This window comes from Python bivittatus, unplaced genomic scaffold (genome assembly GCF_059951505.1).
Source record: "Python bivittatus isolate LINGU-HERP-01145 unplaced genomic scaffold, Pbiv_v1 ctg000670_np1212, whole genome shotgun sequence".
NCBI lineage: Eukaryota > Metazoa > Chordata > Lepidosauria > Squamata > Pythonidae > Python > Python bivittatus.
The window spans coordinates 8,104,002-8,126,374 of NW_028277094.1; the positions used below are offsets into that span (position 1 = coordinate 8,104,002).

General features: G+C 46.9%; 1 protein-coding gene across 2 annotated transcripts in view; it reads left to right on the plus strand.

Annotated features, from left to right (window-relative positions):
• IL1RAPL2 (interleukin 1 receptor accessory protein like 2) overlaps positions 1-22,373 on the plus strand; it is a 359,966-nt gene that overhangs the window by 215,716 nt on the left and 121,877 nt on the right. For both annotated transcript variants that reach the window (XM_088151668.1, XM_088151669.1), the window contains exons 7-8: positions 1,023-1,296; positions 11,892-12,078. In XM_088151668.1, the coding sequence (XP_088007794.1) occupies positions 1,023-1,296; positions 11,892-12,078 (461 nt within the window). The remainder of the gene's footprint in view (positions 1-1,022; positions 1,297-11,891; positions 12,079-22,373) is intronic.

The window sequence follows — 22,373 nt, forward strand, 5'->3', positions numbered from 1 at the left end:
AATCTGGTCGTGTGACATTGCACTTTATGACTGCATTGCTTAGCAACAGAATTTCTGGTCCCAGTTGCTGTCTTAACCCGAGGACTACCTGTAAGTCTTGCTAATTTCAAGACCAGCTATGTGGAGACGACAACCTTAATGCCTAACACCATCCCAAACAGTGCAGAAAATTAGGATTTCAGGGCTGAGTCCTGGTCTCTCCAAATGATCAGAGATTGGCAGGAGAAACTTTGCTAACTCATGCAGTATATTTCCTTCTTTTAAAAAAGGTAGCTTTATGTGTTTCATTTTAACCCCTTCCCTCTCTCTCTCTATCATCCCTTCCCCCTCCCTCCCTCCCTCCCTCCCTTCATCTTCCCTTCATCTTTCTCTTTCCCTTCCCTTCCCTTCCCTTCCCTTCCCTTCCCTTCCCTTCCCTTCCCTTCCCTTCCCTTCCCTATCTGTCTATTATCTATCTTTCTATCATCCATCCATCCATCATCCATCTATCTATCTATCTATCTATCTATCTATCTATCTATCTATCTATCTATCATCTATCTATCTATCTATCTATCTATCTATCTATCTATCTATCTATCTATCTATCTATCTATCTATCTATCTATCTATCTATCATGCCTTTTGAATAGAAAGGCAAGATATGAATCATCACTCTTTAAAGGGTTCATGTGGACAAGATTCTTACGCTAGAGATGGCTATTTCATAAACACACAACAATTATTCAGTTTCAAGGCCACCAAGTACCTGTTAATGGGGAAAGGTGGGAGGAAGAACCTTTTTAAACCTTTGAAAATATAAAAGCATTTTACATCTTGGGATTAGCAGTAGGCAGTAAACTCTTGTGTAGGGCTTCCTACAAGCTTGCCATAGAGCTTTTAACACCCTGTTTTAAGAGTTTTCAGCCAAGCCATGCTCAGCCATGAAGTGTCAGGAGATCTGTGATCAATTGCCAAACCCAAGCCAGGTCATTGAAGCCTGGCAACTGTAATAATATTCTCATTTTCCTTTTTGCTTTCAGTGGATGGCTGCATTGACTGGCTGGTGGACCTCAAGAAGTATATGGCCTTGGCAGGTGAGCCGGTGTGCGTGAAATGCGCTCTTTTCTACAGCTACATCCGCACGAACTACAGCATGGCTCAAAGCACAGGGCTGCGCCTGATGTGGTACAAAAACAAAGGGGATTTTGAAGAGCCCATTATCTTCTCTGAAGGGAGGATCAACAAGGATGAAGATGCCATCTGGTTTCACGCAGCAGAAGTCCAGGACAGTGGTTTCTACACCTGCGTATTAAGGTGGGTATCATCCAGGAGAAATATATACAGGACCCAAGGTGCAGACTGTGCAGAGAGGCCTCAGAGACAGTCCAGTACATAGTGGCAGGGTGTAAGATGCAGGCAGGACAGCATACATTGAATAGCACAACCAAGTAGCTGGCATTGTGTACAGGAACATCTGCACAGTGTATGGGCTTGGCCCTCCCAAGTCCAGATGGGAGATTCCACAGAAGGTCGTGGAGAATAACAGGGCTAAGATCCTGTGGGACTTCCAGATCCAGATGGACAGGCAGGTACTGGCCAATCAACCAGACATCGTGGTAGTAAACAAGGACCAGAAGACAGCGGTGGTGATAAACGTAGCGGTGTCAAGGGACAGCAGCACATAGCATACCCCTTTGTGGTGTCCCTGTTCAAATCCGTAGCCAGAAACAGTTGACTTCAGTGGTGGCTTCAATTAGAGGGTGATGTCCTTCACGTGAGGGGGAGTTGCAAATGTACAAAATGGGGTATGATTTGAAAAATCCATAGAAAAAACTGCTAGATTGGCACACTTTCCTCCTGATAAAAAAAATAAAGCAGATAGAAAGTGTGGCAAGTCACACTGCCCTAAATCTGACATCTCTGCACATCTGCCTTACTGGGGCATGCAAGTAACCCAAATAGTCCCCCTTCTCAACTTGTTGTTGTTGTTATTATTATTATGAGGCTGCCTGACACCAGAACAACTCCAGGCAGCTTTCAGTTAAAGTTGATTCCATGTAGGAATGACCAGCATGGACCACTAACTGCAACCTAAATCTGGTGGCTTCACTGGAAGTTGATGGATTTGATTTTCTGCTGAAAAGAAGAAAGAAGGAATTGCATTTCTGAGGTTTCCTGGATAAAGGCTGTGTAACCAGAGAAATACTTCTGCTAAACATACATCTTACCCTGGGGACCAAGGAGGTCAGACCCATTTCTTTTAAAATGAATGAGTGCGACTCTAAATGGCCCTCAGAGAACTTTAAAATGCAAAGAGCCTGAAACACATGTCCAGCTTCAAAGTTTCTGTGCTGCAAGGGCAGAGAAACTGACAAGCAAACAAATGGGACAGGCCGGGTCATGACTCTGCTCCGTCAGTACCTGACCTCTCTCCATCGCGGTCTCTCCGGTGAGTTTCTGATAGCACAGAATATTTTTGTGGTTATCTGAAGCAATTGGTGGCCATATAAAAAGGGTGCCTGGAAGCCCAGAGTGCTATAAGGAATTGATTTGGGTAATATGCCTCTTTTTAGATTGCTTTTTCAAGGCAAAACTATTTTGCAATCAGGACTCAAGTATGAATTTATTTGTGCTAAATGGCCACCATAGGAGCTAGACCAGTGTTTCTCAAACTTGGCAGCTTTAAGATGTGCAGACTTCAACTCCCAGAATTCTGGGAGTCGAAGTCCATACGTGCTGGCTGGGGGATTTTGGGAGTTGAAGTCCATACATTGCCAAGTTTGAGAAACATTGAGCTAGATAGATTTGGCTGCCCTGTGCTGCTACAGGTGGCTGGTGGTGGTATTGCAACTTTCAGCCCAAGGTAAACCAGGTGACTCCAGAAGACAGTAGAATTGCATCTGGCTTTATCAACTTGAGGGCTGGCTCACTTCCTCAGTGAGAGAAACTTTTTTGTCAGAGGCTAGCGGTGCTATTGCTAAACTGTTCTTTTGCCTTTGGCTTCATAAGATGTAAGCAGGGTTGACTTTGATCAAGCTTCCTTCCTGCCAGTTTTGCTGGAGATACAAGGCACGCGGATCTTCTAAGTTGGAGACAGTATGTGGTGTGCACGTGAGTGAGAATATGTGTGTAACCATTGGCATTATGACCTCATGCAGGTCAACATTTATATCTGCACCCTGGGTGTGAGCCCAGACTGTCCACTAGTCAGTTTGGTATCCTTGGCAGTACTATTTTTTTTTTTCCCCTAGAAAGTGATGTTTGTTTTTCTTGGATGTGATTCTCCTCTGGGTCCTGATTCAGGTTTCTCAGACATTTGTGTCTGGGGCCCACATTAAGAGCAGCCACAAGGGTGTCCTGATATCTGAGACCCGAGTACGAAACGTAATGCATTCTGCAGCGAAGAGCTATGCCATTAATCTTTCAGCACCTGCTGATGCAACCAGAGTTTAAATCTGTCAGCGTTTTCATTGCAAGGCCTCATTTTTCAAGAACGTAACAAATCAGCTGGAAAAATTCCACTCTGGATTGAAACATTTCTTGTAAAAGGACCAAGTTTCCAATTATTTCTGTAAAGAGCATGAATCCAAAATCTGGGGTAATTCATCTTTGTGCCAAAGTCCAGATGAGGTTAATGATGATGACAGTGATGATGATGATAATGACGATGATGATTTGCAAATTGTAAAAACAGAACAAAACCACTCCACCCTCCCAACCATCCAAAGTTAGGAAGTGTTAAAAATCCTACCCCTTCTTTCTTTTAGTACTATTACTGCATCATCATCGTAAAAATAATAATTGTAACCCAAGCGTTGTGACTTAGTTTGCCTTTCTGCCTCTGTGGGCAGCTAGGTTCCCTCCCAACCTAAACCTTAGATGGTGCTCTTTCACATATTCTGTATCCTTTTTTTAAAAAAAAAGCATTATTTTGAGGAAATAGAAGAAGCAAAGCAAGCCAAGCCTCTATAGTCATGCTTCTGGTGATCAGGGCTTGGCGGCCACCCATGAATTTGCTTAGAGAACAAAAACCACAGATGTAAAATGTGCTTTCCTTATGGGGAGGAAAAGTTCGCATCAGCTATGAACAAAGCGGAGTTGATGCCAACCTCAGCCCCAAAGGGACCATTTCTTCCTACTCTTTGCAGTTTGTGATAACATCACAGTTAAGTACCATTGGATGCATTCTTATAGGAACACATACATGCCTGTGTGTGTACGCACAACCCCCCAAAGAACAACAAATCCCTGTTTTGTCTGCCTTGCAGTGCTCATACCTGGGTTGCAGAATGACTCTGCATGCAATGCGTTAGGTCTTAGCTCTGGATCAGAAGGCACGTTCATGGATCTGTGATGGGCTGTAGAATTTACAGACAGGAGATTGAAGGCTTAATCTCCAGGCAGAAAAAAATCTCAACCTCATTTTCTTCCCCATTTGAATTCTTTAAAAATTAAAAAAGCCACTACCCTCCTTTACTACCCCATGTATATATGCCTCTGCTAGGTCTCCCCACTCCCACTGTCCTTCTAAGTTAAAAGTCTCAGCTACTGTGGTCTTTTCTCATAAAGGAAATGCTCTATCCCTTAACCACGTAGTCTGTCTTTTTTCACAGTTCATCTATTTTTATTACATAAAGCTGAAATATTTAACCCAAGGATTCCTCAAAACAAAACAAACCTTGACATTGGTTGTAGGATTATTTGGGGATATGTCACATCTTGGGTTACACCAGCCTTTCCCAGATGGCTTCCTACCAGTTGGAGTACAACTCCAAGAATTCCCCAGGTAGTATGGACTCCTGAGAGCTGTGGTCTAATACATCCAGAGGGTGTCAGGTTGGGAGAGCTGGTGAAAGCAGGCCTTGATGCAGATCAGAGGCTGCCTCTCCTGAGTCAGAACCCTTGACCCATATAACTAAGAGTAATTTCTGCACATCTGGCCAAAGCTCCAGTCTATTTCAGGCAAGAGTCTTTCCCAGCCCTACATGGAGGTACTGAAGACTGAGCCTGGCATGGCCTAATCTCAAACAGGGCCTTGCTCCCAATGGCATGCAGGTGGGCTTGGAACACCATGTTGATTGGATTAAAGGAAGGGTCCCCAGCAGTCCTTTTTCTCTGGGAGTGCTCCAGAGCTCGCTCTGTCACCGCTTTTGTTGTGTTTCTTCTCTGTCTCTTGCTGGGAGAAAAGCAGAAGGCCTCATGTTTTAGAAAAAACTTGCATGACTCTTGTGGCACACCCAGCCCTGGGAACCCTTCGGCTGCTGATGTAACAAAGCACTTCTGGATCCATGAATGACTGCTCACTTCCATGTGCACGCTTTTTGGAATGTTTTGTCGTGTGTGTGTGGGTGGGCGGGCGGATAGGTGTTCGTTTCTTTTATCTCTGCTTGCCTTTTCGGTACCTCTGCAGATTATTCTCTTTGTAGATACTTGTCTTTTGGCTTCCCAACCATCTACACACTGTGCTCGAGTCCAGCTTTAGAGGGAGAAATCTGTCATCTGCCTAAATGTCTGTCTGCCTTTGGAAGAGCCATCCTGGATCAGACTGCTTCTAGGCTATCCAACTAGTTAATTCTCATAGTGTCAAGCTAGGAGCCTGGCAGCACCTTTTTCGACAAGCACATTTTATTTAAAGGCTTTGATAAAAGGTGTTGGCCAGAAAAGGTGGTAGCAGACTCCTTCTGATCTTTCTGCCGTCATAGATTAACACGTCTCTTATAGAGTTATTCTAGAACCCTAAAATACTCGGTAGGAAGCAACAGCTATTCTGTGTATTTTCACCATATACAGACACTAATATCTGGATCCAAGTCTTTCCCATTTTTAAAAAGTAAAATTTAACGTCACAATAATTATGGCTGCCGCTCTCATCCATCTTATCATGGGTAGAAAAAACAACACTTCATCCTCCCCTCCTTTCTTCTTTCTGATGCCTTGGAAGAAATACATTGCTGATAACTGAGCCATAGAAAAAGGCTCTGGGGGATTTAATGTCAAAACCAAGATCTATACTAAACTTCGATAGTTACCAGTGGTGACAATTCCCTGATTACATTTAATCTGATTGGCCAATGGAAGATTTCTGTAGCATTTTATAGGATGCAAGCCAGCAATTGGCTTTTGCAAAAGAAAAAAGGTTTCCCTTCCCACTTTTCCAAACTGAACTAGAATTCTGAGAGCAGAAGGCAGCAATTGTGAATAAACCATATGGCATGTAAATAAGATTATAGGAAACATTGCAGAAAAATAGAAGAAGAAAGAAAGTAATCCCTAGAGATTAAGGTGGATAGCAATACATGTAGAAGGTAGGGAGTGGGTGGAGAAAGAAGTTCTGTTGTTGCTTTAAGAAAAGGGAGTAATATGCCAGGGCGCTGGATTATTGATGGAAGAAGAAGCATTAAGGGGTTATGCTCCAGCTCAGTGGATAGATTTGTATTTCGGGCGGGGGGGAATGAGCTATAGATAATCTTACAGAAGTGCATTTCCAAGGGTGTGACTTATACAGATTTCCATCACCCAAAAATTTCAGAAGAACCCTGTAGCAGAACTTTCACTGGCCTGATATCCTTCATATACCTTGGAGGTTCAGCTCCATGTTGGAATAATGAAGAGCAGATGACGAAATGGTTTAGTGAAATGTCTGAACCAAGCCTAGGTGTGCATGAGAGAGAGAAAAATGAGCAGTTATTATTTTCCCCCCAAGTATAACCATCTTTCATGGCAACATGCTGATTAGATAAGACAGTCAGTAGGTAGGCTACCCAGAATCTTGGTTAGGTTAGTCAACAATCCTTGACTGTGGGTCATGCTAGCTGGAGCTGTTAGAAATGGCAGCCAGAAACGCTGAAGAAAATTTGCCCTTATCTTACAGAATTACCTCTGCCCAGATGTGTGGCATTCCCATATATACCCAGCACAGTGTATATATTATCATTAGGAAACTGGTCTCATACAGTGTCCATGTGAAGAGGAGCCTCGCCAGCAGCAATTATGAGGAGTAGAGATACCAAAGAATTCTACTTATGGGTCTTCTTGGAAGCAGTTTTGGATGCTTTGCTGTTAATGTTGAAAATACATAAGTGGGCTCTGGGTCATGATGTTCCTTCCCCAAGCATTCCCAGTATATGAGGTCTCTTCACGGAGGCAGCTTTTCCTTGTAGCACTTCTTGGAATGACTTGGAATGACTACATGACTAGATCACACAGTCATTTTTAGTGGTTTTAAGGGAGAAATACTTTGCAGATGCTTAAGGCACCCATTTCACTCCTTAAAACTTTTGAAGGCTCCCTCCCAAAACAGACCCCTGGCCCCACCTTTGTTTTTGGACTATGGTCTTCAAAGTGTTCCCCAAAGCTTGATGGTGTCCTCAACCAAAGAAGTTGGGTAGCCCTACTATAGACGTTGCTAATCAAGTTTTATAGAGCTTCATTGACTAAGTGCTGGGTTGGATGACTCTTGAGGCTCCTTTTAACTACAACCATTTAATAATAACATGGTATAAGAAAAGGTTAGAGTTCTTCCTTTCACTCAGCTGCCCAACCTATTAGATATATAGACATCTTTTCAGTTAACGGTACTCTTTTTGCCATTGCAGACCAACACAAATCAAAGCAGATTGCTTGGCAGGTCAACACCCTGGGAGAAGCTTCTGGGTGAGATCAACTTTCAAGTGCATTGATTGCTCTGAATTCCTAGCAGAGGGCTTTTCCTTTCAGATCCCAATTGAGTGCTCCCTAATACTTTAGGACTCATGTTTATTTGAGCTCCAGGTTGGTCTTAAGAGAACACTTTTCTTTCGAACAGGTCACATGTTCTTGCTCATATCTTTTCTGCAAACCTTCATCTAGCAATTCTGCTTATGATAGAAAAGGCTTATGTATGTATGTGAGAGTGGGTCTCCTTCTCCCCTCTCACCAGCCTCTACCCGTGGGAATATATTAGGAACACTAGAACCACCCATGGGTTTATTCTTTTTCTTTGTCCTGTGTTTACAGACCCATTCCTCTCCTTGACCTCAACCATTCCAGGTATCACCCAGTAAAACGAGACTATAATGAAAACAAATATAAAGCATCAACTCCTTTCTTGAAGAGCACTAACGCGGTAGCTTTTTATTATTATTATTATTATTATTCACAAGGTGAAAGGCTGTTGTAATAAAGCTAGCAACAGCCATTCAACAAATATACCGTTAAAAGCATCCATCAGCTCTCAGTCAAAAGGGAATGGAATAGCATAGACAGGGTGAGGGAGAAATTCATCCATTTTATCAGGCATCTCGTAATGAGGAAGAATAAGAAAACCGATGGGTGTCCAGACTGGGGAGTGTGCACACTCACATGTTTGTATTTCAACCTTCATCCAAAAACTAATAGCAGAATTCACGTAATTTCTCCCTTGTAACAGTCCTGTGAAGTAAGCTAGGTTGAAAGAGAATCTTCTGAGGTCCCCCAATTTCCAAGCACTGCACGGGGCATATTGTTGATGAAGTAATGTCATTAGAAAGGGTGCGGTAGAATTTGTCTGACCCCCCCCCCCAAAATTTGAGTGATTTGATTTAAGAAACAAACTAAGTGTGCAAAGAGGGAAATATGATCCTCTTCTGACATTTCCTTGGGGTATAGATTTGATGTTATGATGGCTACTCTTTGAGTACATCTGGTAACTGTATCTTTAACGATGTCTTTATTTTATGATCTGCTCATTCTGTGTTGTTGATGTTAGCTTTTATTGCAAGCTGCCCAACAGCATATAAGTATGGGGAAACAAACAAAAAATACTGTCTATGCTAATAATGGCCCTTCCACTCACCCATCCCCATTGCCCTCATATTGCAAATCTTCTTCTCAGTTGGACCAGAATTTGATGCTTCTCAGGATTTCGTTCATGGAGTACCCAAGCAAATTCCAGTTTAGATGAACTAGGTAGTTGGTCACTGGTGCAAGCCATTATCAGAAATTGGCTACTAACTATTTTTAGAACATGTGCAAATGTGTATTGTGGTGTACTAATCCTTTGCTAATGCAACTTCTCCCTCCAGGCAAGTACATGCAATGTTTTACTAATCGGATAGTACGTTTTCTCAATCCTACTTTTACCTAATTGTATCTAATGAGGGGAATTCAGCATTTTTAGGTCCTTGTGCCAGGGAGCAATTTAAATAGAATCTGCCCTGGGCAGTGTTGAAAAATATGAACTAAATAATGCAAGTTCATTAACCGATTCATTTGTCAAAAGGTGCTATTCAGTGACACCACCTGCCTATGTTAAAAACTCTCTCATGAACTTATTCTTACCCAGACCTTCCAAACTGCCTGACCTTTGGTTCTGTAATCAAGAAAATTCATAATCATTTGAGTAAGTTAATTATTAATAACTATTCCAGGTGCACGGATTATAGAGATGCTGAATGAGAATGCCATGTGAACGTGGAAAATGGTGTTCTGAAAGAGCTACTTGTCAGCTTGGAATCTGAATATGTTTGATGTGATGGCTTAAGATTTCCAGAGAACGTCTTATGTCTTAAGATGGTGGAATATATATATCCATACACACACACACACACACACATACATACATACATACATACATTGTATGGACTAGACCCTCCCAAGTCCAGATTCCTCAGAAGGTCATGGAGAATAACAGGGCTAAGATCCTGTGGGACTTCCAAATCCAGATGGACAGGCAGGTACTGGCCAATCATCCAGACATCATGGTAGTAGACAAGGACCAGAAGACAGCAGTGCTGATAGAAGTAGCGGTGCCAAGTGACAGCAACATCAGGAAGAAGGAGTGTGAGAAGCTGGAGAAGTACCAGGATCCAAAGGAGGAACTAGAGAGGATGTGGAAAGTCAAGGCCAAAGTAGTCCCAGTGGTGGTAGGAGCACTTGGGGCCATGACTCCTAAGCTGGGCGAGGGGTTCCAACAGGTCCCAGGAACAACCTCAGAGCTCTCTGTCCAGAAGAGTGCAGGGCTAGGAACAGCTCAGATACTGTGCAGAACCCTCAAACACCCAGGCCTCTGATAGAGGACCCAAGATTGAGGAAGACACGTACCACCTGTAGGGGTGAGAGAGGACTGGATATATATAATCTTTGTACTACATCCTGTTGGAGTAAAAGTCCTCTGCCCCATCCCAGGGGTCTCTTGCTTTGTGCCACTGCAAGTTGAGAGTCCAAGCATCATTTAATTCATCCATTCCTTTGAATACACACCCCACAATCCCATCTGATACAGAGGGCTTTCCTGCAGTTCTCCCCACCTTTTGTCAATCAAACCTTCTAAAAGAGTGGACTCAAAGGGAAAAATTGTCTGTTGTTGCAATGTGGTGCTCCATTCAGCAAAAACTAGTATCTAACACTGGCAAATTTCTCTCTGGGGGCCCCCTTTGTAGATTTGGAACCACCCAACATGTCAGTCTAACTCCAATCCCCTTTCACAAGGAAGCCAATTAAAGTGACAAAAAGAGGCATGATGGGAAAAACTCAGTGCTCATTAAGACATCTGTCAGTCTTCATAGTGTTGTCTTAAAGGGATGGATCCCCCACCCCTGCCTGATTAAACTCAAAATCTGACAGATTGTATTGCAACATCCCTGCGTTGGGTCTGTAAATACTTGATGCAAACACTGTGGCAACTAGCTGTGAGCTGTTTTCTCTTGGTAGTCGCTTAGTCTTGTGAAATGAGGGCATTTGACCCAGTTTCCCATTCTGCGTTTTGAATTTTCCTTGGATCAGGTATTGCAGACTCAATGGATTTGTTCACACAACATGCTAACCTGGGTTACTAAATTACCCCTACTTCTGGGTTCATAAAATACATTGAAACCTATACTAATCAAATGGTCTGGATTCATCCAAAATACTAACCCAGCCCCCCAGCTTCCCAGTAAGGTTAATATTGACCAATGTAAGGTTAGTATTGACCAATGTTAGTGTGGTTATATAAACATGTCTTCCCTAACCTGGTGAAGTATGTTGTGTGAAGGGCAACCAGCTTTAAATTCCACTCAACCATGAAGTCCACTGGAGTCTCTCAGCCATCAAAGAGTGATGTACTGAGTAACTGAAAATGTCACGTTAAGCTAAGTCACAGAATTATTATGGGGAATAGGCGAGAGAGACCAAAAGAGGTTTATGTAGTGCCTCCAGCTCCTAGAACAAAAGTGGGGTACAGAGGCAATACATAGGTAAACTAAAATTTGTATTACTATTAACAAAAATTGCTCATGGCAAATTAAAATGAGAACCCCTCTACTGTATTGGGTCTGCATCTTTGGATAAGCCTATTTTAGTGCCCAATTCATCTGGGAAAAGGATTCACTTGTGTTTTTTTTAATAACATGCCAGGAGCTACATTTTTTAAAAAAGCAAATGTGATTAGGATTAGATATAAAGAAATAATGGAGGACAGGTCAAAAAGTAGTTTTAGTTTTATTTAATTGACTATAATTAAATCTTACTGAAATCTTAATAAAATGAAATCTGAATAAATCTTAAAATAAATTTGTTTAAAGCAGTTAATGTGATTTCTCTCTATGTTTTTGTTAATGTTCACCTTCTACCGTGTTCTGGAGAGGCAAATTATTTTTCAAATTCTCATCTTGGTTTAAATAAAGATGGGGTCAAGCATACCATTCATTGTTACTTGATTTAACTTGCAAAAAATTAAGCAGGTCACTGAAATGGGTCCAACTCATTTTTCAACACTCCTTGAATTTTTTGTACTTAATCAAGTGTTTCTAATTTCTTATTAACTCTCAAGTTGCTTTTTCAAGTGATGGACATGCTTCATCCATGTTTACATGCTCCATGTTAAAAGACAAAGGCAATGAGCACATTCATTCATATGATTAATAGTGTTAACTACGTTTTAACCAGTGCAACCTTTTGTTATTTCTCTGCAGAAACTCAACATATTGCATGAAAGTATCAATGTCCTTGACTGTTGCTGAAAATGAATTTGGGCTTTGTTATAATAGCACAATTCGCTACTTAGAAAAATCAGAAATCACAAGGACCAAGATAATTTCCTGCCCTGATACCGAGGATTACAAAATGGACAAGCAAGAACCAGATATAATATGGTACAAGGTGAGGCAGTTATTAATATTGTCTTTTCTTAGCATATGCTATGGATGGTAGCAACATTCTACAACATGACTAAGTTGGGTTGGTACTGAGGGATTCAGGACATTTGCTTAATATCAGACAATGAACTTCTATTAATAATTCAGTTTGGAACCATGCACCTCCTTTATTAGTACAAATATGATGTTTGATGGGTTAGGGTTGGAAAAAGGTTGATATTTCCAGTGTGAAAAAACATCTTCTCTGCTGGAGGAATGGATGGCCTTTTCTGCTGCTGCACCCCCCTGTGGAACATCATTCCCCCCTGAGGTCTGCTGGCCCCAACCTTGATGGCCTTCTGGAAGGGCCCGAAGATGTGGTTTTGCCATCTGCCCTGGGGATCAGAGTGGTGTGAAGCCCATCAAATGGCTGTACGGTTCTTGAATTACTGTGCTCTCCTGGTGATTGTATTATATTGACCTCATTTAGCGACTACAATTGGGACCGGCAACCTGATTGTTAAGTGAAGCAGTTGCTAAGTGAAACTGCAACTGTGCTTACAGTCTGACTTCTGCTTTCCTTTGCTTTACAGACTAAGTTACTTTTTCACCACTGTTGTAACTATGAACAGTTGCTATCTGAGGCAGTCGCTAAATGAGGACTACCTCCATTATTTTAATTGTTTTACCATTTTGTATTTTTGTATGGTTGTTTTATTTTTGGGGGTTTTTTGGCATTGTTTATGTTTTAATTGGAAGCCACCCAGAATCATGAATGTGAGATGGGCGGCTATGTAAATTGAATAAATAAATAAATACAATGGATGCCATACTTAAGGGAAAAAAATTAATCACAAGAGTTGGCTTTTAAAATGAATTTATACCTTGCTGTTTCTGGCAATCCAAGGCAGTTAACAGGAGCAACTCATTAAAAATATGTAAATGGCATAATAAGAAGATAAAGATCAGAAGATAAAGCAAGGCTCAAAACAGGGATGGCCAGGGAAATTGTTTCTTGGAAGCCAGTGACCCAAAACTGCAAACAGAAAAACATAGTTTCAGAGCCTCCAGACTCTTCAGATTTTCCTAAAAAAAAGAAAGGAAAGGCTTCAGCAGCTGGCCCCAAACTGGTAAAGAAAGAACTGGCTGAGCAACTTTTGAGTTTGAGCTTCATAATAGGGGCGAAATTCTAGAAAAAGACATTTTTAGCTGACAGAAATCTATGCAGTTTCTTTGCTTTCCTTCTTTTATATATGTATGGCTTTTCATTCTAGGAGAGCCTACATTTTTATTCCTTGGTTGGCCTCCTGCAGACTTTTTAAAAGTCCTTTTTCTTTTATTTCATTTGGGATTCCTTCCTTCCTTCCTTCCTTCCTTCCTTCCTTCCTTCCTTCCTTCCTTCCTTCCTTCCTTCCTTCCTTCCTTCCTTCCTTCCTTCCTTCCTTCCAGTAGCTCTTAGGAGAATGTTGTTTGCTGTTTATAGTCACACTTACACTTGTAAAAAATGTAAACAGCATGCATTTGCACATTATTTTTTTAAGAAAGAGGGAGCAAAAGAATGTCAAATACATAAGCAATTCTCAGACTTGAGAATTGCCATCAGCCACTGCCTGTCTTTCTTCGTATCTTGCTGCCAAAGCAGAATGAGACAATTGAAACTTCAACTCATCAGCTTTGCTTACAATCAGCATGTTTGCAAATAATTTATTTGGAAGCAGGATGACATGCAGGGAATCACAATATGTCAGAAGAGAGCAGAGGCCCTCTGATTCTTGGTCGTATGTCAGTGAGGGCTGACAACGTATGTGCTGTGAGGAGAGATTAGCAGAAATGAAGGTGGTTAGTGTGGGATGGTTGTTATTGCTGGGTTTGTTTGGGGGCAACTTTGCTCCCGTTATGAGAAAATATTTATTACAAGCCAATCTGGCAAAGGAGGAAATCTAAAGATCTGGCTCTCAAGGAGAGGAAGATCCTGATTAGAAGACAACAGTGGTGACAACCTTCAGCCCCAGGGCTATAAACAGATTTCATCCTAATCTCATGAGGTCATTATCTTGCTTTTGAAAACTGTCACCCAGAAAGCAGTTTAGCAAAGGCCATCTCTCCCTTCCCTGCTGCCTGCTTTGGGTGTGTGTGTTGGGGTGGGGGTGGCGGGGGGGGGGAGTCAAAAAAGAATGAGAGACAGAGAAAAAGGGATAGTTAGAAAAATGAAAAGGGAGAAAAATGAGGTGTTCTTATCCAGTTGGAGCTCTGCCTCAATCCACTTCTTACTTTACGACATGGCCTTTAATAGATTATTTCTGGGAGAATTGGAGACCTCAAGAGGGGGCAAAAAGTTGTTTTCCCCAGTTAGGACAACCACAGGATTTCAGCATGGATCCAACAATGTAAAGGACCATAGAGTTGACCTTGGGAAGGAAGGGATGATCTATTATGGGTGGAGAAACAGTCACTCACTTCTGGGAAGGTGAAAAGCATGAGAAAGAAAGCATAGCCCTGCCTTGGGTCTGTCTGGTATAAGATGGTGCAAAGAGAAACTTCAAGACTCTGTTATGATGCCCTATAACAAGAAAGTACTGTAGCTGTGGCTATTTCTTGATCTGGCCTACCTACCAAAAGTTTGACCCAAACATTTGGCTGACAATTTTGGGAGTCGCACCTGCAACACATGTGGATCTCTCTCTCATTCTCTCTCTCTGTATATGCATCCAAGTGACACATGCATTCACATATACATACATATACATAGGTTATCAATAGAAGCAGTTACCAATATTCAGACAAGTCAGCCATCAACAGGCACATAGAGATAAACAACATTTACACACCATTAAAAAAATACAATAAAAAGCTAAAAAAGAAAACAAAAAAACCACAACACCTCCTGCCAGCAATCAACACCCAGATAAGCAGGGATTAACACTGGACAAACAATCAAGAAGTAAACAATTCCCTAATGAAGGAACTACCAACCCAGACAACAGCCTAATCAAGGAACTACCAACTCCAACACTGACAGGGCAAGCTACTGTATATAAACAGAGGGCACACCTCACTCTCTTCTAGCACTGAAGATGTTACCTAGTTGGGTAACGAAATGTCTACAAGAAAACAACCAAGCTCAGAGAACACCAAGGACTCCACATATACATATGTATTCTATCCCATATTTACTTAGAGGGGGCAATAGGTATTTCTGCTCGTCTAAGGCCAAGTGAATTTACAGCAGAAGCAGCATTTCAACACACGCAATGCCAGATCCTTCACCTTGTTATTATCTGAGTGCCACCCATAAGTTGCACCACATCTGCCTGATGGGTGACAACTAACAATTAAGCTGTCATCCTGATTAAATTGAGCAGAATGGAGATTGCCCATTGAAAGAAGCTATGTAGCAATGACAGGATTACAAGTCAGAGTTTGAAAATGATTGCCGTGTAGGTAAGGGAAGAGAGCACATTGGAACAGCTTCTCCAGGGTCAGGTTTTCCAGTTGGATTGGGACTACAGTCCCCAGAATTCCCAGGCAACATGGGAAATGAAAAACAGGGTGATGGAATCCCCAACACAAAAAGGCAACAACCAGATCTGGCTGATCTTGAAAAGTTAAGCAGGGTTGGACCTGTTTAGTCCTTGGATGGGAGACCACTGGGATGTCTCAGGAGTGTAGAAGCTGAAAAAACAACCAGGGGCCACTTCCATGTTGTTGCCAAGAAAACTACAGAGTGCAGGTGGTAGCAGCTATGACTCTGGCTAATCTGGGAGTTGTCTGATGGGAGAACATCAAAGTATCATGGAGTTAGAAGGGATCTAAGTGTCAGGTTCGGTCAGCATGGGGCTTCGGGGAAGCTCGCAGCCAGACCACGCGAACTCCACCGGCGGCAGCTAGCGAGGGAAAGAGGAACTGAAAGCGCCGCTAATTAATGGGCCACCTGCGCCCAGCCAAACAGGAAAACCACAGCGGAAGTTTTAACTATACACTGATAACGGCACGAGCCAACAATGAACGGGGCCGCAGGCAGCAAAACAAGATCGCCGCGCAACACAGAACCCTCGGGCTTGCACGTAACGGGGGGGGACCAACCCAAGCCGGAGGGGGACTGCCAATCAAGGACAATGGACCCTGACCGAACCTGCCATCATGGACAATCAAGAGGGATTATTGAGGGGCCGATAATCCGCAGCGGTAACGCGATCGCGGGGCGAAAAAAGCACGGGAAGGGGGGAATATAACGAGTGATGCAATTGTACCAAGCCAGTCCTGGCTTTGCTTGTGACTGCTACGTTACGCATGAGTAAACCTCTTTTGTGAACCACACGTGTCACGGGAGTTTCTCTGTCGAACGGGGCAAACCTTACATAAAGCCAGGACTCACCGTTAGCGCTACCCGGTGCCACCGAGGAGCATTTCCCTTTCTAATACAGGCATGACCAGCGACGAGGAATCCGTGGGTCAGCTGGAGCACGAGGAACCCGGACTCGAGGAGGGACGGTCAGAGCCACCCGGGAGCAACGGGGCAGCGGCCAGGGCCGGGGACCCTCCAACAGAGCGGTGGTCGATATGCGTGAACCAAGGGCCAGACAGCTCAAGCGTCACGATGACCCGGGATTCGGGGGCCCGGAACCGCGAGCGGGACGGGAAGCTCGCCCGACTAGAGGAGAGGGTCGAGCGGCGCCTAGACGCCGTGGAGGCGATGCTCCAGACCTTGCTACAGAAAGCGGGACCATCGGCGGTGAGCGATGGCACGAGCAACAGGGGTGGCAGCCCGGCACCCCAGCTGGCACCGCCCACGATGCCCTGGTCGGTGGACCGACGGGCGGCGGACGCCCTGAGACTTCGAGGCATCACCGGGAAGTTCTCAGGGGACCCTGAACAGCTGCCGCACTTCTTGACGCGCGTCAGGGGTTTCATGCAGAGGGGTGGTCACCTATTCGCTAGGGACGAGGATAGAGTATCCTATGTGGCCGAGCTGTTAGATGGCCAAGCGGCTAGCTGGGTGATCGGACTGTACGACGCCAACGCGGCGGAACTGCGGAGTTTCCTGGACTTCATACAGGCGCTCTGGGACAGATTCGAGGACACATTGAGCGCCAAGCGGGCTGAGGACGACATCCTGCAGTTCAGACAGTGGGACAAGTCGGTATCGGAGTACGCCCTGGAGTTGGGGAGGTTGGTAGAGAAGCTCACGGACTGGCCGGAGTCCTTGAGGGTGAAGTATTTTAAGAGGGGGCTCAATCCGGAGATCCTGGAGCGGGCACTGGGGCGGGATGACCCGTCCACAGTGAAAGATAGGATCTGGCTGGCCGGAACGGTGGAATCAGCGTGGCGGCAGATTCAACGAAGCGCGAGGTGACGGGACCAGATGAGGGACCGACCGAGGGAGAGACCCCCAGAGGAAAGACGGAGCAGTCGGCAGCAGTCCACTGGGGGGCGAGAGGCAACCAAAACCCCAAACCTGTGCTTCCGGTGCGGAGGCAGAGGCCACTGAGCGGCGCAGTGCCCGACGGAGCGGGAAGGAGCCTCACCACGGCCTGAAGTCAAGCCCCCGCGTCCTACCGGGAAAAGGGCCGGCGACTGACCGCGGAAGAGTGCAGTGGCGGCGGTGACCGAAAGAGGACGGATGGGGTGGTCGGCCCGGAGACGGCGTCCTCCGGAGAGGACTCAGAGCCGGCGGGAAACGAGGCGCGCTCGCACTGAACGGCGTCCCAGTGCGAGCAGGGGAACCGAGGCGCGCAGACCCAATCGGGGATGAGGACTGCCCTCCGTTCCGGGTGAGGATACACATCCGGGGGGTGAGATCCGGAGGGGAGGCATAGCTGCGGGTGGTGCTGGATTCAGGCTGCACCCACTGCTTGATGCATCCAGCTGTGGTCTCGGGACTCGGACTACAGCTGAGGCGCCTCCGGGAACCCATCGCATTCAGCCAGCTAGACGGCTCGCTGGCAGGGGGGGGGCAGCTCAGTATTACACCGAGCCGGTCCAAATGACGATCGGGAGCCACTGGGAAGAACTAAGATTTGTGGTGGTCCCGGTGGCCAACTACGCAGTGGTGCTTGGCTTGGCATGGCTGCAGCGACGGAACCCACGGGTCGACTGGACGGCGGAGGCAGTGTGATTCGGGGTCGAGAGGCCGGCGGAGTGCGAGAGCAGACGGGACCGGGCCGTGGCGACGGGCGCGACCGCAACCACAGACAGGCAAGTGGAGGATCCGAGGCACAGGGAGGCGAGACGAGAGCAGACGGAGCCCGAGACCCGGCCGGCAACAGCAGCAACAGCAGCGCCGGAACCCGGGAGACCCGCAACGATCCCGAGGCGTGGGAAGGCAGCGGCGACTGGCGGAACAACTGCAAAACGAGGGACAGAGTCCGGGGAACCCACGACGAGCAGCAGAATCCCGAGGCAATATCGAGACCTGGCGGCGGCGTTCGGGGAGAAGGAGTCCGACCAGCTCCCTCCACACTGACCCAGTGACTGCGCCATCGAGTTAGAGCCAGGGGCAAAGCTGCCCAAACCGAAAATGTACTCCCTGTCAATGAGGGAGATGGGGGCTCTGCAGGAGTTCATAGACAAGAACCTAGCGCGGGGATTCATCCAACCCGCGAAGTCACCATTAGCGGCCCCGGTACTATTCCGGGAGAAGAAGGATGGCTCGCTCCGGATGTGCGTGGACTACCGGGGGCTGAACGCAATCAGCACCGAGTACAAATACCCCCTCCCCCTGATGAAGGACTTAATGTCGCACCTATCCAAGGGGAGGGTGTTCACAAAACTGGACTTGCGCGAAGCTTACTTTAGGGTCAGGATCCGCGCAAAAGATGAGTGGAAAACGGCGTTCAACACGCCGCTCGGAAACTACCAGTTTTCCGTGATGCCGTTCGGATTAAAAGGGGCCCCGGGGGTGTTTATGCAGCTAATAAACGAGGTGCTGCACGACCTACTCTACCAGGGCATCCTGGTCTACTTGGACGACATCCTTATCTACACCGAAACCCTGGCGGAGCACATAAGCCTGGTGCACACGGTGCTCCAGAGACTGCTGAAGGTGCAGCTGTATGCGAAGCTATCAAAATGTGAGTTTCATCGGGAGCAGCTGGACTACCTCGGCTACCGGATATCCAGTCGGGGAATTGAGATGGACCCGGCGAAAGTAAAAGATGTTCTGGGCTGGGAAGCGCCGCGAACCCGGAGGCAACTTCAAAGCTTCTTGGGGTTTGCAAACTTCTACAGACAGTTTATCCCGAACTTCGCCCAAATCGCCCTTCCCCTGACAGACTTACTAAAAACCAAGGGCAGTGGAAAACCCCCCAAGCCCAGCATGACACTCGCGTGGACTGCGGAATGCCAGGGGGCGTTTGAGGAGCTAAAACGGCGGTTCACAGCGGAGCCGATCCTGCGCCATCCTGACCCAGATCGGCGGTTCATCATACAAGTAGATGTGTCAGACGTGGCAACGGGAGTGGTCCTGCTCCAGCCCAGCCCGGAGGGGGCCATCCACCCATGCGCCTACGCCTCCCGCAAATTCACGGAGACAGAGAGAAGGTGGATGGTGTGGGAGAAAGAGGCGTACGCCGTCAAGTGGGCGCTAGCCACGTGGAGGCATCTATTGGAGGGGGCAGTTGAACCATTCGAGGTGTGGACGGACCACAAGAACCTCGAGGCCCTGAAGGCCCCGCGTAAGCTATCCCCCAAACAGGTGCGGTGGTCCCAATACTTCGGGAGGTTCAGGTTCACCCTAAAACACATCCCCGGGAAGCGCAACTTCCTAGCAGACGGGTTGTCTCGCATGCCCCAGCACGCCAGCCTACGAGAGGAGATCGTGGACTCCATCATCCCTGCCAGTAGGCTGGCTGCAAAGGCGGTGACCTGGAGCCAGACCAAGGGGGAGCGACGGGACGCGGCGCCTGAGGTAAAGCAAGGGTTTGTGGAGGCGGAGGAGCGGGACGCTTGGCTCAAGCAAAACCAAGAAGCGCTAACCAGCCAAGAGGGTTTGTGGTGGCACGAAGGGAAGTTGTACGTGCCCGAGGGGTGCCGACGGGGGGTCATGGAAAGAGCCCACGACAGCCGGAACACGGGGCATTACGGCTTCGTGAAGACGCTCCACTTAATTCGGCGGCAGTTCTGGTGGCCAACGCTCTGGAAGGACATAGAGGCATACTCGGGGGGTTGCCCGGTGTGCGCGACAGCGAAAGGGGCCAAAGGCAAGCCTAGGGGGTTACTCCAGTCGGTAGCGGACCCCGACGGCCCATGGCAAGAGATCGCCATGGACTTCATAGTAGAGCTCCCGGAGAGTAAGGGGAAGACCGCCATTTGGGTGGTTACGGACTTATTCTCCAAACAAGCGCACTTCGTAGCGTGCCGGCGAGTCCCCACGGCAGAGAGGTTGGCGAGGCTGTTCGTGCAACATATTTACTGGCTGCATGGCGCGCCCCAACGGGTCGTCAGCGATCGGGGCGGCAACTTCATCGCGCGGTTCTGGAGGGAGTTCCTGAAGCGGGTGGGGACGAAGCAAGCCCTTTCCTCCGCGGCGCATCCGCAGACGGACAGAGCCACGGAACACCTGAACGGGGGGCTCGAACAGTACCTGCGCTGCTACGTGGGACACCAACAGGACGATTGGGCGGAGCTACTGCCATTCGCGGAAGTAGCATACAATAACGCCGTCCACAAAAGTACCGGCTTTTCTCCATTCAAAGTAGCCACCGGGAGAGACTTCGTCCCCATGCCGGAGTTGCCTCAGCCGGAATCCCAAATCAACTCCCTGGACGCCTGGTTCGCCCAAATCGACGCCACCCGGCGAGCGGCACACACGGCATTGCAAAGAGCCAAAGCCGATTACAAAAAACACGCGGACCGCAAGAGACTCCCCGAGGGGCAGTGGAAAGTGGGGGACCAGGTGTATTTGTCAACCAAAAACCTAAAGACACACCAGACATCGAAGAAACTCAGCCCGAGGTTTGTGGGGCCGTTCCCCATTGCAGAGGTCATCAATCCAGTAACCGTCAGGCTGACGCTCCCGAAAAGCCTTAGGAAGATCCACCCAGTGTTCCACTGCAGCCTGCTAAAGCTGCACCAGCCGGGGAACGCCTGGCACAAGGCAGAGGGGGTGCCACCACCCATCATGGTCGGTGGGGAGCAGCATTTCGAGATCAACCAGATACTGGACACCAGGAGGCACAAGGGGCAGGTCCAGCTCCTAGTGCAATGGAAACATTTTCCCAAGTCCCACAGCGAATGGGTAAGCAAAACCCACATAAGAGCGCCGGACCTAGTGCGGGACTTTTACAACAAATACCCCGGGAAACCGAAATAAAGTCAGGGGGGGATTTGTCTTCAGGGGGGCGGTATGTCAGGTTCGGTCAGCACGGGGCTTCGGGGAAGCTCGCAGCCAGACCACGCGAACTCCACCGGCGGCAGCTAGCGAGGGAAAGAGGAACTGAAAGCGCCGCTAGTTAATGGGCCACCTGCGCCCAGCCAAACAGGAAAACCACAGCGGAAGTTTTAACTATACACTGATAACGGCGCGAGTCAACAATGAACGGGGCCGCAGGCAGTGAAACAAGATCGCCGCGCAACACAGAACCCTCGGGCTTGCACGTAACGGGGAGGGACCAACCCAAGCTGGAGGGGGACTGCCAATCAAGGACAATGGACCCTGACCGAACCTGCCATCATGGACAAGAGGGATTATTGGGGGGCCGATAATCCGCAGCGGTAACGCGATCGCGGGGTGAAAAAAGCGCGGGAAGGGGGGAATATAATAAGTGATGCAATTGTACCAAGCCAGTCCTGGCTTTGCTTGTGACTGCTACATTACGCATGAGTAAACCTCTTTTGTGAACCACACGTGTCACGGGAGTTTCTCTGTCGAACGGGGCAAAGTTTACACTAAGAGGGCATCAAGGGCAACCCCTTGCACACTGCAGGCTTCAATCCACCATCCCCAATAGATGACTATCCAGCCTCCATTTGAAAACCTCCAGTGAAGGGGAAGAAAGGAATCCATATGATAACCAATTCCACTGATGGACAGCTCTTACTGTCAAGAAAACTCCAATGTTGTGGGCAAGAAAAAATACCTGAAATAAGTAGGAAAAACATCTGAAATTAGATAGTAGCAAACCACTTCTGCATTGTTGCCAAGAAAACTCCAGAGACCCCAGGAGCTCTGATCAGATGTCTAGCATCACATCTTTTCTACCTATGATGCTTCTAATCTCCTCCCAAACTTTGTCCTGTTAGAACTGGCAAATTCCCTCTTCTCAGGAATTCACAAGGTTTACTTGGGATTGCCAAGATTCACCTTCCTGGGTCACTACAGAA